The 15,455-nt window shown below is 36.4% G+C and overlaps 1 protein-coding gene across 2 annotated transcripts; it reads right to left on the bottom strand.

The window, feature by feature from the left end:
- Positions 1–401: 401 nt before the first annotated feature.
- plcd1b (phospholipase C, delta 1b) lies at positions 402–14,084 on the bottom strand. Of its 2 annotated transcripts, none has more exons than XM_077226796.1 (15): positions 13,799–14,084; positions 10,588–10,746; positions 8,473–8,701; positions 8,256–8,385; positions 7,919–8,147; positions 7,554–7,755; positions 7,235–7,379; positions 6,927–7,079; positions 3,527–3,676; positions 3,272–3,422; positions 2,079–2,195; positions 1,789–1,967; positions 1,544–1,676; positions 1,321–1,470; positions 402–1,126 (listed from the first exon to the last, which is right to left on the bottom strand). In XM_077226796.1, exons 1-15 carry the CDS (start codon positions 13,827–13,829, stop codon positions 1,035–1,037), a joined length of 2,250 nt encoding a protein of 749 aa, XP_077082911.1. In that variant the 5' UTR covers positions 13,830–14,084; the 3' UTR covers positions 402–1,034. The 2 variants fall into 2 exon arrangements, with proteins under 2 accessions (XP_077082911.1, XP_077082920.1); XM_077226805.1 differs by lacking the exon at positions 13,799–14,084 and adding an exon at positions 11,409–11,814.
- Between the last annotated feature and the right edge of the window lie 1,371 nt (positions 14,085–15,455).

The following is a 15,455-nucleotide window of genomic DNA, read 5'->3' as shown; positions in this document are numbered from 1 at the left end:
ATTTCTTGCTTCAATGGCAGTAGCACTTGAGCTGCATGAATGCGTGACATTTGTGTTAAACCTCATGATCATGTTCTCCAGCATGAGTTGAAATGATCCAATGAGCATTAGACCCCTCTGTGCAATCACATGATCAATATCACAAATTTACTATGATTAATGACTTATTTACTTAATATCATAACATTTCTTTTAGGAACACAAAGACATTGTTATATATTGTGATTTAAAAATAAATAATTCACTTTTAGAATCCAAGAAGTGTCAACTGCAGACTTATCCTGATGTTGTTTGAGTGCCAGTTCTCCCTTAAGCCCATATGAATACTCTGGAAAATTAATTTCTTCATTCCTCTTTTGTCTGATAGAAGCCATTACAGAATTAATACAAGAACTCAGACAACAGTTTAATAACTTATTTATTTCTCCTTTACATTGATGTATACAGTTGGCAATGTGTTTCATCAGAATTGCTGGCTTTGAGTTCTTGGACAGAGTATCAGCCAGAAACATGACAATTTAAGTACCTTATTTAATATGACAAATCATAAATGGTATGCAACTACATAAAAGACGACAAAAATGAATGCAAGCTTAAAAACAAATTAACTACAGATACTACAAAGGGTGGAGTGGTCCTGTTTATTTGTAATTCCACCATCAAATTGTTCCTCTGCTAAAATCTTTAGATCTAAAAAGTGTTCTGTTTAACTAAGACTAAAGGTTGACACTCGTGAATATTAATATTCAGAATGCACAGTTGTAGTAGGTAATCCATTTGGCAAACTAAATAGTATAACATTTTACAAATGATTAAAAAGTACAAAAAAATAACATTAAATGTGAGACCATCATTTTACAACTTCAGAGGTTTCGGTTTTCCCACAATTTCCCTGCCTACCAGAATCACTCAAGCTGCCTGATTTTTTGCCAACCAATTAAAGCGAGACATTTACCCTTCAGGATGTCTGTGCTGTTGAGTATAATGCCAATATCATCTCCGATACACAGTATAAACCTGCACCGTCGTGTGTATTATTCAGCATCCACAACCATGATGTGAACGAAAAGCCCAGCTGAGGAAAGGAGGTCTCCATTCATGGTGAGCAATGGCACATGATGGTATCCTGTGGTATAACATGAACAGAAATACACCCTTTATATGCAAATCAATAGTATTGTTATTGCTGAAGTGGTTATCATATTTAGCATGCATACTCATCTCTTTGTTTGGCCCTTTTTAATTAAAAACTTAAAATCCTAAATTGCAAATCACTTTGCAGATTATCGTTGCTCTCGTACACGACTGAAGCACACTAACCGTTTTTTAGGCTGTTGAAGGGAAGTGTGTACTGGCCAATAAATTCATTGTCCGTTGCAGTATCGTAGTCCTCAATCAAAAAGCGCACAAGGGCTAGATCTGGCACACACACATCAAACTTGAAGTTTTCATTCCACATAGGGTTGAAGCCTTGAGAGACAAGAGAGTGATTAGGCAATATCCATGCGAGTCCTGACTGAGAACATTTACAGGGTTATTATACCATTATTCTCAATGTACTGCGTTTCCACCACGGTCGTATCAGCTGGCACACCGTAGATCTGCACTTGCACAATCGGATCAACAATGGAGGACTTCCTTTGGCTCACTTTGGGTAACTGTTGAGCTGAGATCACCTATTAGGCAAACAGTAGCCGTGGTTAAAAAAAAGCTATGCAGCTGACATGAACACCTCAAAGATAAAGTCCATATATTACTAGATAAAAAAGGTGTTTGAGAGCCACATGCCATCACATGAAGACTCTTTTTCTTTAACCATGGTCCCTTAGTGAGAGTGATTGGGTCAAACTCAGTGTCTTGGTCTCGTAGGTAAGACGGCTTCAGGATGTAACCAGTCTGTCCGTTTTGAAGAAAGAGCCCTTGATTCAGATTCATCTCTGGGCAGAGCGTCTGGAAGTTGAGGGCCACTAAAGGGAGAAGTGACATTAACATCAACTTCCACTTGGATTAAATCTGAATATACATGTTTCTCACTAGAGTCAGTTATATGGTGTGTATCAGATTCATGACTTCTTTACCTATCTGACAGCCTGCGTTCCACAGAGGCACAGGGTTATAGTTCGAGGAGTCTGTCCTCAGTCCCGCTGGGTAAATCCTGCTGAGTTTGTCTGTATTGTGACGGATATAATCATTTGCTATGACAGAAAAAAAAGTAGTTATTATGGGAACCTGCTTGTTTGCTTTTTAGCATCTGAAAGGCATTATTAACTGTGGAATGTGTTTGGGTAGGATTTTAGGTTAAAATATACACTACCGTTCAAAAGTTTGGGGTTGGGTACATTATTTGAATGTTTTTGAAAGAGGTTTCTAGTACTCACCAAGGCAGCATTTATTTTATCAAAAAGTAAACAGTAAATAGTAATATTGTAATCAGTAAAAACAATAATATTGTGAATCATTATAACAATTAATAAAATATAATAAATAAAATAACTTTTCTATTTGCATATATTGTAAAATGTCATTTATTCCAGTGAATTTTCAGCATCATTACTCCAGTCTTCAGTGTCACATGATCCTTCAGAAATCATTCTAATATGCTGATTTGCTGCTGAAGATTTCTTATTATTATCAATGTAGAAAACTGTTCAACTGACAACTACTTAATGTTTTTGTGAAAACGGTGATATTTTTCAGGATTCTTTGATCAATAGAAAGTTTGAAAGAACATAATTTGAATGTGTCCTTGCTAAATAAAAATTGTAATTAAAGAAAAAAAATCCGCACACAGAAGTGTATATTGTGTTTTGGACACTGTAACTGGTGACCACCTTTTATGTATTACAGATCTTTTCCCACTTTCAGCCTTCTGTGTGAATTACCATATTTTACTTTAATTACTAAAAAGATTTGAAAAGATCATTTAAAAAATATATTTTCAAATATTTCATTAGATCATTTTGTTTACGAATAAATTCTGTATCTCTTTTTGCTATCCAGCAAAATGATAAATATATGAGAGAAAAAAATAAACCTGAACGGCTCTTTTCCCTGTAAGTCACCTGCTTATTTACATATTCAAAGCTGTGTGTCAGCAGTCTCCCTCAAGCAGAACCCATCATCTGTGACGTAATGCATGTTTATGACTGTGTATTTTGCTGAGAAATAAATCTGTGTCACTGGACAGAGTTCGTGTCTCAGGCTATTAAACACATGAATACATGTCATGAGACAGTCCTGCGTTTGAGCAGCAGAAAGCATGACATCACACCTGATGCCTCCGCCAGTTTCACAGCTTTTCCCTCTTTGAATGAGGCCATCTCATAAAAGGACTGCTTCTCCCGGGAATCCTCAAACCCATGGAAGGGGACACTTTTGCAGTAGATCACGATATCAGACAGCTCCTTCGCAAACTTCAATTTCTGTTTTAGGTGCGTGTAATTATAAAATAAATGTTGAGAATTAAAACAAAAGTATTTAAATGATTACTTTCCATGGTCACATATGTATGCAAGACAGAGCTTACGCTAGATTTCTTCTCACGGTCGTCTTCTTCCCCTTCGTCATCTTCTTCCTCTGTCACACTGTCTTCATCTGCCGTTTTGGACTCGTCTGAAAATGTGTCCTCAAGTTTGTTCAGTCTCTTCCCTTTCACTAAGAACCGTCCTTTGAGTTCCTAAATAATGCACAGTCATTAAATCAGAGCCTGCAGATTCTGCCATCAGCTCACATTTACATGCATTCATTCAACAGGTACTTTTATTCAAATGATTCTCAAATAAATCCAATGAAAGCCATGCATTTTGTTTATATGCGTTTTGCCTGTTTATGTTGCTTTCTTTTCAGATTTTTAATTCTTTTAATGCAGGTAGAAGTAAAATGTATTTTCTGCACTCGTTACACCAAAAGGAACTGCGTTCTAATTGCAGTTTATTTACAGTTGTCTCTGCACATTAGGCTGGAATATAATACAAATGCATATCAATTGTTAATATGCTAAGCAGCCTATATATGTGCTTCATTTTAATTTTGACAGTTAGAGCAGTAGGCAGGACAAGCTGTTTTTTTAACACAATAGTTTGAGGAAGCTTATGCTGTAAATGATACTCTGGTAACCAGCAGTGTTTCTATTGTTGACTGACAGTGACCAGGACAGGCCACACCTTGACCAGAGGGAATGAAAAACAATGTTATGTAAGCTATGATAATCACCCGCTCCCCTGCAGGCAAAGCAACAGTCGCCATAGCAATCCAATGCATCGTCTTAAAAAGCCACAAAAACGGGATCTTAGAACTGCAGAGTTCCCTTATTTTTATATATGCAAGCATAATTGATGTGCTGAAGGGGTCAATCTTCTTGAGTAGTTGACTTTTTTTTTTACTGTAAATGGCTAAAACAAAGAGTTTGAGATGGAACGATAATTTCAAACAGAAAGCAGCTGCATGAATTCCACACATTCCACACAGAATTCCATCGTGAAAGCATCTCCTGTTTAGACAGACTGCAAACTCTCTTGGGTCTCAGGTCTAAATCCACAGCTAATGGATTATTTCAAACACATATGATCTTTTAAACTGCTTTATACATATTTTAAGTACATTTTCAATTTGGACTGTCAATATAAAATTACATGTAAAACAATAAAATGTGTGCATTTACAAATTTATTTTGGTTTATTAAGCTTCTTACGAGAATACTTGCTTCTTATTGATCAATCAAGGCATTTAGTTGTAAAATAGTATTTTATTACAATCACTAAATGGTAGGGATGCATGATATAATTTATCATAATATATTAATGTACCATATTGGTTATTTTCCAATATTCAAGAATTTTTTTTTTTTACATTTACAGTATCAGTATATATAGATATTTTCCCCTATTTAGATGACCTTTAAAAAAAATCTTAAAAATGTAATGTTTAAAAACCCTTAGTATTTAATAACAGTTATATGTAACATTTAGCACATATCAAAATGAATATAAATTTTTTATATTGTACTTTACAATGCTGTGATGCCACTGTGATACACTTGCAGCATTTAAAACGATTAATTTGAATTGTTTTAGTTTTAGTTTATTTTGACATAATAACATATCGGATATCAGCAACAACAAACTTATTTTGTCTTTTCGTAAAGGCCGGAATTCGAATATCAGTGCTTCCCTGCTAAACATTTGCTAGCACTTTATTTTACAGTCCTGTTCCCCATGTACATGGTATGTACTTAATTACAATAACTGGGTAATAACTAGGTACTAATCCTGAACCTACCCCTACATCTAACCTTAACCCATGTAGTTACCTTATATTAACCCATGTAGTTACCTTATATTAACCCATGTAGTTACCTTATATTAACCAGTACTTTCTTAGGCAAGTACACTGTAAAATAAAGTGCAACCAAACATTTTTATTGTGCTAGCTAGACTATCTAGCTTCATGTCTCTCACATAACTCCATTGTCTCTTTATTCTTACATGATAAAAATAATTTCACCTGAAATTGATATTTCATGTCCACTCGGGGTGTAATAAGCAGGACAGCATACAATCAGTCGTCATTATGACTAAATAGACCCTCCCAGATTCGGCTTCCTAGGCACCCTGTCAGGTATATTTGGTATTTTATTAAAAACCGGCTTAGCCTACGGTATCCCTTACATAGTCATGCAACTGAATAGGAAGGTATGAAAATGTCATATCACGATTATAGTGACCGAAATGATCGTGATTATCAATATTATCACGGTTTTGTTAAAACAAAATGAAAGTGTTAAAAAAGAACTGATGCTCACACTGAAAACATTTCAACAAGTTTTATATTTGAGAATCAATAAACAACAAATAAAACGAGCAGCTCTATGCACTCTGTGGCATTTCCTTCCTTATAATGACCGTCGTCAATAGCAACGCATTATAACTCATCGCACATCCATGCATCACAACGGACGCGCGCTCTCATTTCATTCAAATCTGATTCAAATACAACTTGCCGTCTTGCGTCACCGTTTTTGATTGTATTGAAAATGAAATTAGAGTTGATTTATTGTTTACAGAATTTGATATTGTTGTGATCATCTTGTCTTGACGAGTTTTGTACGCTGTACAAAATGGATTTAACAGGTAAGAATAGAGACATTAATCTCTATTCAATATGTCCCCGTAATTATGTGGTAAAAAAAAAATCGGTGTAATAAGTGTACAATGAATATACGTTATTATCTCTTAAATGTCACTCTTAATAGTCTTGTTTGAACTTGTTCGTTCGTCTTTGGCTCAAAGCCACAACTTTTCTTCGCGGAAGCTTCACGTTTATTTCAAGTGAGTGAGATAAAATATTTCAACTCAAAACAACATTTTGTGGCCAATTATTTCCCAGACGTAGTTTTAGTATTGAGGTCGAAGTTAACTTGCCTTGCGTTCGCTACAACAGTGGATGAAGGTCACAAAGGGCGACTCGGCAGATTTGAAGTGTTCACCCCTATCGCAGCAACTTTTTTGAGCATGTTCTGCAGACAGGGTGACCATCCTCGATTAAGTTTCCCTCAGGATTTTTGTAAATGCCAAAATATGACCACACCTCAGATTTGGTCCTCTTAAAAGGCTGAAAAATCTCCCGAACACGGTCACCGCCTTCCGCCATTCCTTCTCGAATAAAAAAAACAAACAATATTGCGCGTCTGCGTCAGACTGTTGCTGGCTGGATAGGATTTATAGTGAGTTATTAAAATCGCGATAATCAAACACGGTTTTAATGATAATTGAATTTTAAATGATATTACTAACCGTCAGTAAATTTTATCGTGGTTTATAGTTAAACCGGTAATCGTCCCATCCCTACAACTGAATATGCCTGTAAATGATCCTCTGTATAACATGACTTAGTGGATTACTGCATCTTAACATCCCGCAGTTACTAACCTCTGGAGAAGGGAAGCGTGTGGGCATCTGATCTCCGAGGGGTTTGGTGACCAGAGCACTACCCAGGATGGAGATCAAGAGCTGAGCCATGGTCTTCTGCTGCTCCACACTGCAGTGGTTCTCCAAAGACAGGATCACAGGGTACTCGGACGTCTGGTGAAGGGAACAATCATATTGTTGTCAGTCAAGTACACATGGAAAGCACACCGGAAGGACAAGCTCTACAAGTCCCAAAACAAACAGTAGCAGCCACTATAGTATCTTGGTGTGACAGCTATTTGCATCCTTTATGTTATGAATCTTTTTACCTTAAAGGCATATTCTTTAATGGCTTTAATCACATCTTTGAAGAGGATCTTTGAGGTGAGAGTGTATCCATGATAAATGACTGGCTCTCCATCTGATCCATCCCAGCAGTCCAGCTCCACACAGCGGCATCCCTTTAGAAGTGCTCTGTACAGGGACAATGCAACTTGCTACTCCAAAACTAAGCCATAAAAACATGCTTTCTGAAAGGTAAATTAATTCAGATGCTTTCATTATGAAACTAATATTGATCTAAATATTCTATCATTTTTTTAAACTACGTAATTAAAATGCATTGAAATATTGAATGATTAACATTACTTTATGTACGCCTCAGTGCTGCTGGGTCCCTTGAGCTGGTCCTCCAGCAGGTATGTGTTGTGAGAGGAGGAGATGAAGTAATGGTTGAGAGGCTGCTTCATGTCCTGGTAAACACTTTTATGGGCCGGGTTAAAGATCAACCCCTCCGGCTGGTGCAGGTACATTAGGAAGCCATCCTTTGTCATTTGGTGTTTGGCTCTGGCTACAAGAAACACAGACATGCAATAAAAAAAAACGTTGTAATTGTATATCTTTCCCCCTGAGACTGAGGCTTAACTTACTGACAGTAAACTTTTGAATGATAGTGTTTATAGCAGATGTTTTTATCCAAAGCAACTTACAAATAAGAATAACACAGGCATTACCATTTTCATCAAGTTCATATTTCTCAATAAGCTGAAGGGCATCATTCAGAGACGCGTCCTCTCTTTGCTCATTCAACAGGAAGTTCAGCAGGTCAGCGGCGCTCATGAGACCATCTGTCTTTGCATACTCTGTGTAGATGACATCTATCTCCTCTCTTTGTGTCAGGATTTTATAGAAATGTTCGATCTCCTTGCCCTCTAGGAATCCACACTTCGATTGGTCACATTTCTGAAACAGTGGCATTTCTAGTTAAGTTATTTCTTGTGTTCATCTATTTAAATTGTGAGAGAACATTATACAGGTAAACTGGGTTACATTCCTGCATAACAACATTACCTCAAAGAGCATTTCAGCGTAGTCTTCGTCCACCTCAATGTTGATGTCTTGGAGAAAGCTCTTTAGCTCTTTCGGACTCATCTTGTTGTCTAAGTTTTTATCTGCTTTACGTATACAACTGTAGATCCAGCTAAAGCTCTGATGTAAGGACAATTAAAGATTTGAAAGAATAATGCTTGAATTGCACCTCAACACCACAGGTGTTTGAAAAGGATACTGCTCCGTTTTCTTTTGCGGAGTGAGGTTGTTCATGTTTGAGATGACTTTCTCCAAACCATTGACCCACTTCTTGGCTTCTTCCTCAGAGCTGGCGATCAGGTCCAGGTTTTTCTGTCGCCCCTTAAACAGGATGGAGAATGCTCGACAATCCACTGACTCCTCGGTGTGTTTCCTCAGACCTTCCGTCTGCCGACCTGTTCGTACCGCCTCAATGTCGTCAACAGAGACTGAGTAAGAAAGACATACAAAACTTCATAAAATAGAGTTATATGTAACGTGGGTCCCACTGAACCCAGAACCTGATCCTACACAGCTCTCCCAACATTATTAAAAACATTATCATATATTTTGCCCGTTTTATGTCCCAATTGTTTTTTGTGGTTCACTGATGCCACACAATGTTTATTACAATGCCAAATTTGGTTAATCAGCATCTTAGTTTTGTCTTCTTGTAAAACTATCTAATCATCCTTAAAGTGACAGATGTACCTGAGAAGCAAAACTTCATATGTTAGATGTGATTTAAGCTTAAAACCATTAACAGTTGCAAGACAAGATACATTTCCTAGAAGCAGTTTTTTTCCTAGTTTCCTGCTGTTAAATGCAGTATCATCACGTGTCTGTATGGCAATAATGCATATGGAAATTAGAAGAGGTCATGCTTAACACAAAAGTGTTGCAAGCTGAATTTTGTGCATTTGATTTGTGACTAAAATGTTGGTAACACATTCTCACGGAGGGCTAAGCACCCTGTGGATGAATCCTAGAACCGCCCCTGCTTTGCATACTTGGAGGAAAATTACACAAACATTTTAAACATAGCCTCAGGGCTTATGTTTTGAAGCACTGGTCACAAAAATGACAATATACTTGAATATTCTGTAGTAAAACCCACCACTTGTACACAAACACCTAATTTAGCGAAACATTTGTTTAATCAATACCCTTTTAATTAATACAATTTAAAAATGATGGCCAATACTTCTGGCCAATGCTCTGAAGTAAAAAATGATATTGATATGAAAAATTAAATAAAAGCAAGAGAACTATAAAATTAATCCTTAATAAAAATCATTGATTATTATATTGTGCTATTAAGTACCACTTACAGTACCATTCAAAAGTTTGGGGTCAGATTTTTTAAATGTTTTTGTTAGAAGTATCTTATGCTCATGAAGTCTTGATTTATTTATTCCAAAAATGTTAATATTGTAAACAATTTTATTGTTGTGAAAATATTAATAACACTTTTCTATTTGAATACATTTTAAAATGTTTAAAATGCGTTATTCCAGTGAGGTTTTGGCAGCCATTACTCCAGTCTTAATATGCTGATTTGAGGTTTAAGAAACATTTCTTCTTATTATTTATTATTATTATTGAAATCAAAAATTAAGCAGGACATTTTTCAGGATTCTTTGATGAGTAGAAAGTAAAAAAACATTATTTATTTGTAATAGAAATCTTTTGTTACAATATAAAGGTCCTTACTGTAACTTTAGATCAATTAAGTGCATCCTTGCTGAATAAAAGTAGGAATTGCTTTCAAAAATATCTTACTGACCCCAGCCTTTTGAATGGTAGTGTCATCATTATGATTAACAGAAATTTGAGTATGCAGAACGATTCACCAATACACAATAAATCACAAGGCAATGTCTTTAAAGTACTGCAAATATATGCATTTTATTGATTCAACCACACCCAGTTAATCGGCCTCGCTCCATCTGATGTTGTTGGCATAAATCTGTAGTCCAAAACTAATCATAGTATCCATTATGGATACAATAACTTTAATATTATAGAACGCAAAAAAAAAAAAAAAAAAAAAAAATTATATATATATATATATATATATATATATATATATATATATATATATATATACTGCATATGCAATAATATACTTCTTACAATAATTTTACTCAGTTTGTGCTTAAAAATTTGGATTTGAGCAAGGAAATTCTAAAGTAACTTCTGTGAGAGACATTCATTAACACACATACCAGCCAAAACAACACAGTGATGGTCAGTGCAGGACACGAGAGCACATGCAAAGAAAGGGTTAAAAGGTTTCTGACACACCCCTGTTCACATCCTTTTTGCGACTCACATGTGTTTTTGGACTTCAAGGTCTTTTTGGATTCATGCCACATGGTCTTGCAGTCCTCCTGCAGCTTGTAGTAGCGCGTCTTTTTCCATGAGCCTGAACGAACTTTCAAAAGGTCCCCGCCGTTTATCAGGAACTGCAGGTCTTTGTCACCCTCTAAACCTGTGGGAAGGACAAGGACAAGACCACTCATGTAGTCATTCTTTCAAAGCTCATATTATTTCCCTTTGAAAGGCAGATTTGTGGCATATGTCATTTCCCACATCACAACATCCTTTTTTTATGAAGGGAGAACAAACAAAAGGATTATATTGTCCCTCTGTGGTCCAATTGAGGAAGGAAGTTAGGAACCCACCCTTTCAGCTGCAGACGAAGAAAACGTGGTTTTAAATTCTATGTAAAACACAAAAGACTTTTCCTGAAAGACTTGAACACATACTGTGGACACCTGACACCAACCAGGACCAGATATTAGGTCAAACTGCCAAAGCACAAAATGCATTATTTACTAAGGCGTGGTGTGTATTTGAGAGTAATTTACAAACACAACCATGAATCAATAGGTGTGACGTGATCTTGCTCTATTTAGGACAATAGCTGGGACCTACTTACACTGCTATCTAGGTAATACATTTATAGGCGAGACAGACAATGCTTTCCTGGTTACGAGGTTTCCTTGGGAGACGGTGCATGTCAATGAACCGTATAAATAGAACATCAATAGAATAGAATACCAATAGAATATCAATGTAAACGCAAGTATGAAAGAAGTTCTCAGATTACATTAAAACAATATTATTGTTATAGCCCATTCATCCTCCTACCTATCAGCTTCATGTTATTGCGCGCGATTGTCTTGCTCTGCGCGCGGTATAAGGACTCTTGAGACTTGGTCCGAACAGGTTGTCTTCGTACACACTGCATAATGTGAATTTTGCGCTCAAAAAATAAAAACTGCTTCTGATAATAATAGGAGCCGCAAACATAACCCAAAGACTTGCTGTGCTGTGTTGTATCGCTCGCTCACTCGCTTGTCCGCGGATTCGGGGCGTGTACTAATCCAAAGTTCATCCCTAGAATAAGAAAGTGTAGGCTATACTTTCCGTCTGATCCCAAATAGTGGCAATATTTGTTGGCGAATTCAATCAATAAGTTAAGGATGTGTATTTAAAGAAAGATATCACTAAAGTACTTATTAAAAGTATACTTTAGACTACAGTCGAAAGCTACATATGCGTAACAGCAGGTAAAATACCTGTTGGGCTTCTGTATGTCTTTTTGTGCAGATTCAGAAGCAATGGCGCCATCTAGTGACTGCATTTGCCAGTCCACACAGACTGATGTGTTTAGCAGCCGCACTCCAAATTTGATTTGTTGGATTTATGTTAAACGGTAACCTACACGAGCTGTAAGAGTACGTGCAGATAAAACATGCCATAATATGCCATTTCATCTCTCTCTTTCTCTTTGAGATCTTCATTTCCATTTTCTATCATTATGATAGTATGACCGTTTCATAATTATACAGGGCTTACTTTTTAGCCTACACAGCAATGTGACAAGTCAATACAAATATTCTTTTTATAGCCTATTGTTGAGGTTTTGTTAAATGTAGGCTATAGGCCAATAATGTTATCGTTAACTAAAACTATTAAAATACTTTTCGTTAATTGAAATTAAGCTGAAATAAAATATAAATATTAGATGAGAAAAACAAACAAAACCTTGGCAACTAAAATAAAAATAAGCTTAATTGAAGAACTAAAATTACACAAACTGAAATAAAGCTATAGAAATAAAAAAGACTAGAAGAAAATAGAGCTAATACAATGAAAAAAGCACATAAAGTTACTAAAACAAACTAACATTACAATGAAACCCAAAAATAATAAAATCTTATTCAAAACATTAATAAACACTAGAATAGAATATAAACTAAAGTAACACTGATATAGCTCCAATTCAAGTTACTTTTATTTATACAAATTTTTAATTTCATTCCACATTTCTTTACCAATTTTTCTGTAAATCTTTTTTAAATTGTAATGTCTAAAATATGTCAAATTTTATACAAGGTTTTGCCCTAATTGTGTTTTGTATAGTTTATTTAAAGATTTAGACATCCATGTACTGTAGCCTACAGCATTACATCGTTCTGTTACAGTAATCATGACCCATGTTTGGATTCTTAAAAAGCATAAGGCATCTAAATGTCTAAATAACTGTGTGCTTGTTGTGTATACATCTCCTAAAATCTCCAGTATCTCTGCCATCCAGAGGGAAATTACTGTCCTGCCTCTCACTGAAAGCAGGAAGCAGCCAGTGTTTGTGGTAGCAGATAGCCCCACAACAAATTGTCCTAATTTTAGCATCAGCAACAACCACAGAACCCCTGCAAGTGTTTTTAAAACCATCTTACCCTGAACGAATGTGTCTGTCAAGTTAAACTTTTTAGAATATTTTTGTCACATTTTTTTTTGTGGGGGGGGCACAGTTAAATGAGCTGCCTTTGTTTGAAGAGCGAGTAAACCCATAATTTGACAGACGTTTCAGGAACTGAAGTAATGAAAGGGATGTTATGTGAGACAGTCGACGGAATGTTCCTCCAGGCTACTGACACCTCTCCTGTGCCCCATCCTCAATAGAAAATCTAGGTTATTTTATTGCTGCAGAATTGGAGCACTGTAGTGAGATGGGCAAATAGCTACACCCAATAAATAACAATACAATACAAAGTTGCCAAGGGTGTGGCAGCCATATTATGTACGCTAACTCAATTTACACTACACCACCCATTCATGCGTTCATCAAACGCATCAACAACAGAAAAAAAAACTGACTGAAAACAAATGTGGGGTTTGCGAAAGCATTTTCAAACTTAATGTACAAATGAAATACAATACCAGATATATAACATAAATAAAAGCCGGTTTAAATTTCCCCCTCTACGTTGTTTGTATCGCCTGTTAAAATGAAATATTTCATAAGCGTGAGGGTTCAAATTATGTTTGGTAGTAGTTAACATTCATTTGCGCGTGGCTGAAACGCAAGAGCGCGTGCAGGTTTAGTAGGCTAAACATGTCTGAACATCCACTGATCTCGAACTGAACTTTAAGATGTTTGTCGATTGACTTTTGTGATACGCACAGCCATTTCGGAATAATTTTAATTCAGTTGTAACAGAGTCCCGTATTAGTTTCCATTCAACACTTACATTGTTTATCAGCAATGCCGTTGGAATCCATTTCTCTTAAATACAGCAGACTGGTAAATCCTCCTCGTGTAGGCTACAATATGTCCAGTGTTCTCAAATCCAGTTCACACGCAAAAAGAAACTATAGAACTTCGCTGGCGCAAAATAAAATAATAAAATAAAATAAAAATCAGACGAAAAGAGGGCGGATCTATTGCTCCAGCCTTCTCAGCACAGGTACAAATTACCTGCCTGTGGGTACTAGCGTCTCAGTAAAAGGTATATCTCATGATGAGCCACTCCCACTGATCAGTTCAGCATCTTATAAATGCATGCTGTGCCTCCAGCTGCCTGTAGGGGTCATGACAAATTGTGCTCATACAGTAAAGCAAATCCAGACTGAGATTGAATGGTTGGTTTTATTCCAGTTAAGAAGCAGTTAAACTGCACCTGTAATTAGAGCTGTAGACACTAGTCATGCCAGTTAAGATGAAAATATGCTGTATTAGTGTGTATTGAATCTGCCAGACAGCACTACTAATTTATAGCCTGGAAAGCAATGAGCTAGTCATGTAACTATTTTAACATTTTTACTTGTCTGAGTCATTTAACAGATACTTAGGCAGTCTGCTTAAAAGGCTACAAAGAGAAAGACTGCATTTCTGAGTGGGGTTTGCTTTGGAATAAAATACATAGGCTTGAAATATAGACTTTTAAGGCTTTGTGCACCTTGAAAGTGAGTTTGCATATTATCTCTTCACTTCAAACATGCCTATAAAACCTGGAACAAATATTCAAGTGTTACTGGATGTTGTTGATAGCATTTGATTGTCATTCTCTGTGGTTTGAGGTATTTCCATACTGTGGTCGGAGAGGTTTAAAGTTTGCCTTTGTCAAAGAATTCCTTTGCTGACTGATAGAGATCAAGGAAACTCATTTTATTGACAAAATGAAATGCTCTCAATGCAGCTCTCATATCTGCTACGTGACAGCTGAAAACAAAACAAACATTTCAAGTCAAGTTTTTTTTGGTGTAAAATATATCAGATGCTTTTTGAACACGCTGGCATGCACTTCAGCCTCACTTTTGTATGTCACAGATGATTGGTCATTTTTTCTTGATGTTGTCATGCAATATATGTCACACAGAGTGAATGTCTTCACAGACAGAGCTGAGATCTTAGATATCAAAGATACTTGCCTGGAAAAATACAGAAGAATGTCAGTGTTAATGATGTGTAACTCTTCAGTCATGTTGTAGTTACTGTGAATGTCTTGTCATCTGTCACACTCTGTATGATTTTGCTTGACCCCTATACAACAATAGTCATGCAGTAGTGCGTATGGCTGTGTGCTGTTGTGCCAATCAGCAGTCCCATTCATGGCTGGATTACCCTCCAAGCAGCGTCAGCTCTGGGATGAGTGCTTTTTAACATTAGGCCAATCTGCAGGCTCAGGAAGAGAGGCCTTATTCCCCAAATCCATCTCTGTGTTGAAGGGGCCGAGGATAAGACTGCAGACAGAAGGCACATTTTGTGCCTTGGCTAAAATAGTCGGATTAGTTTGATCTAAAACATATTTAAAGAGGAGGCTACTGCATGCTGCATACAAATGTAAATTGAAAAGATGACTGGCTAGAAATATAGCATATGATCCTTTACACACAAATATATGTTTA

Source organism: Siphateles boraxobius, unplaced genomic scaffold, assembly GCF_051911475.1.
Source record: "Siphateles boraxobius isolate OS27281-9 unplaced genomic scaffold, OSU_SipBor_1 1, whole genome shotgun sequence".
NCBI lineage: Eukaryota > Metazoa > Chordata > Actinopteri > Cypriniformes > Leuciscidae > Siphateles > Siphateles boraxobius.
Note: the sequence above shows the minus strand (reverse complement) of the source record. Positions and strands in the feature narration are given on the sequence as shown.

Coding starts and splice junctions, on each gene's coding strand:
- plcd1b (XM_077226805.1), bottom strand. CDS start 11,508: ATGCAGTGTGTACGAAGACAACCTGTTCGGACCAAGTCTCAAGAGTCC. Junction 1,471..1,543: donor GCAGTACATTGAGAATAATG/GTATAATAACCC, acceptor TTGTCTCTCAAG/GCTTCAACCCTATGTGGAAT. Junction 1,127..1,320: donor CTTCAACAGCCTAAAAAACG/GTTAGTGTGCTT, acceptor GTTATACCACAG/GATACCATCATGTGCCATTG.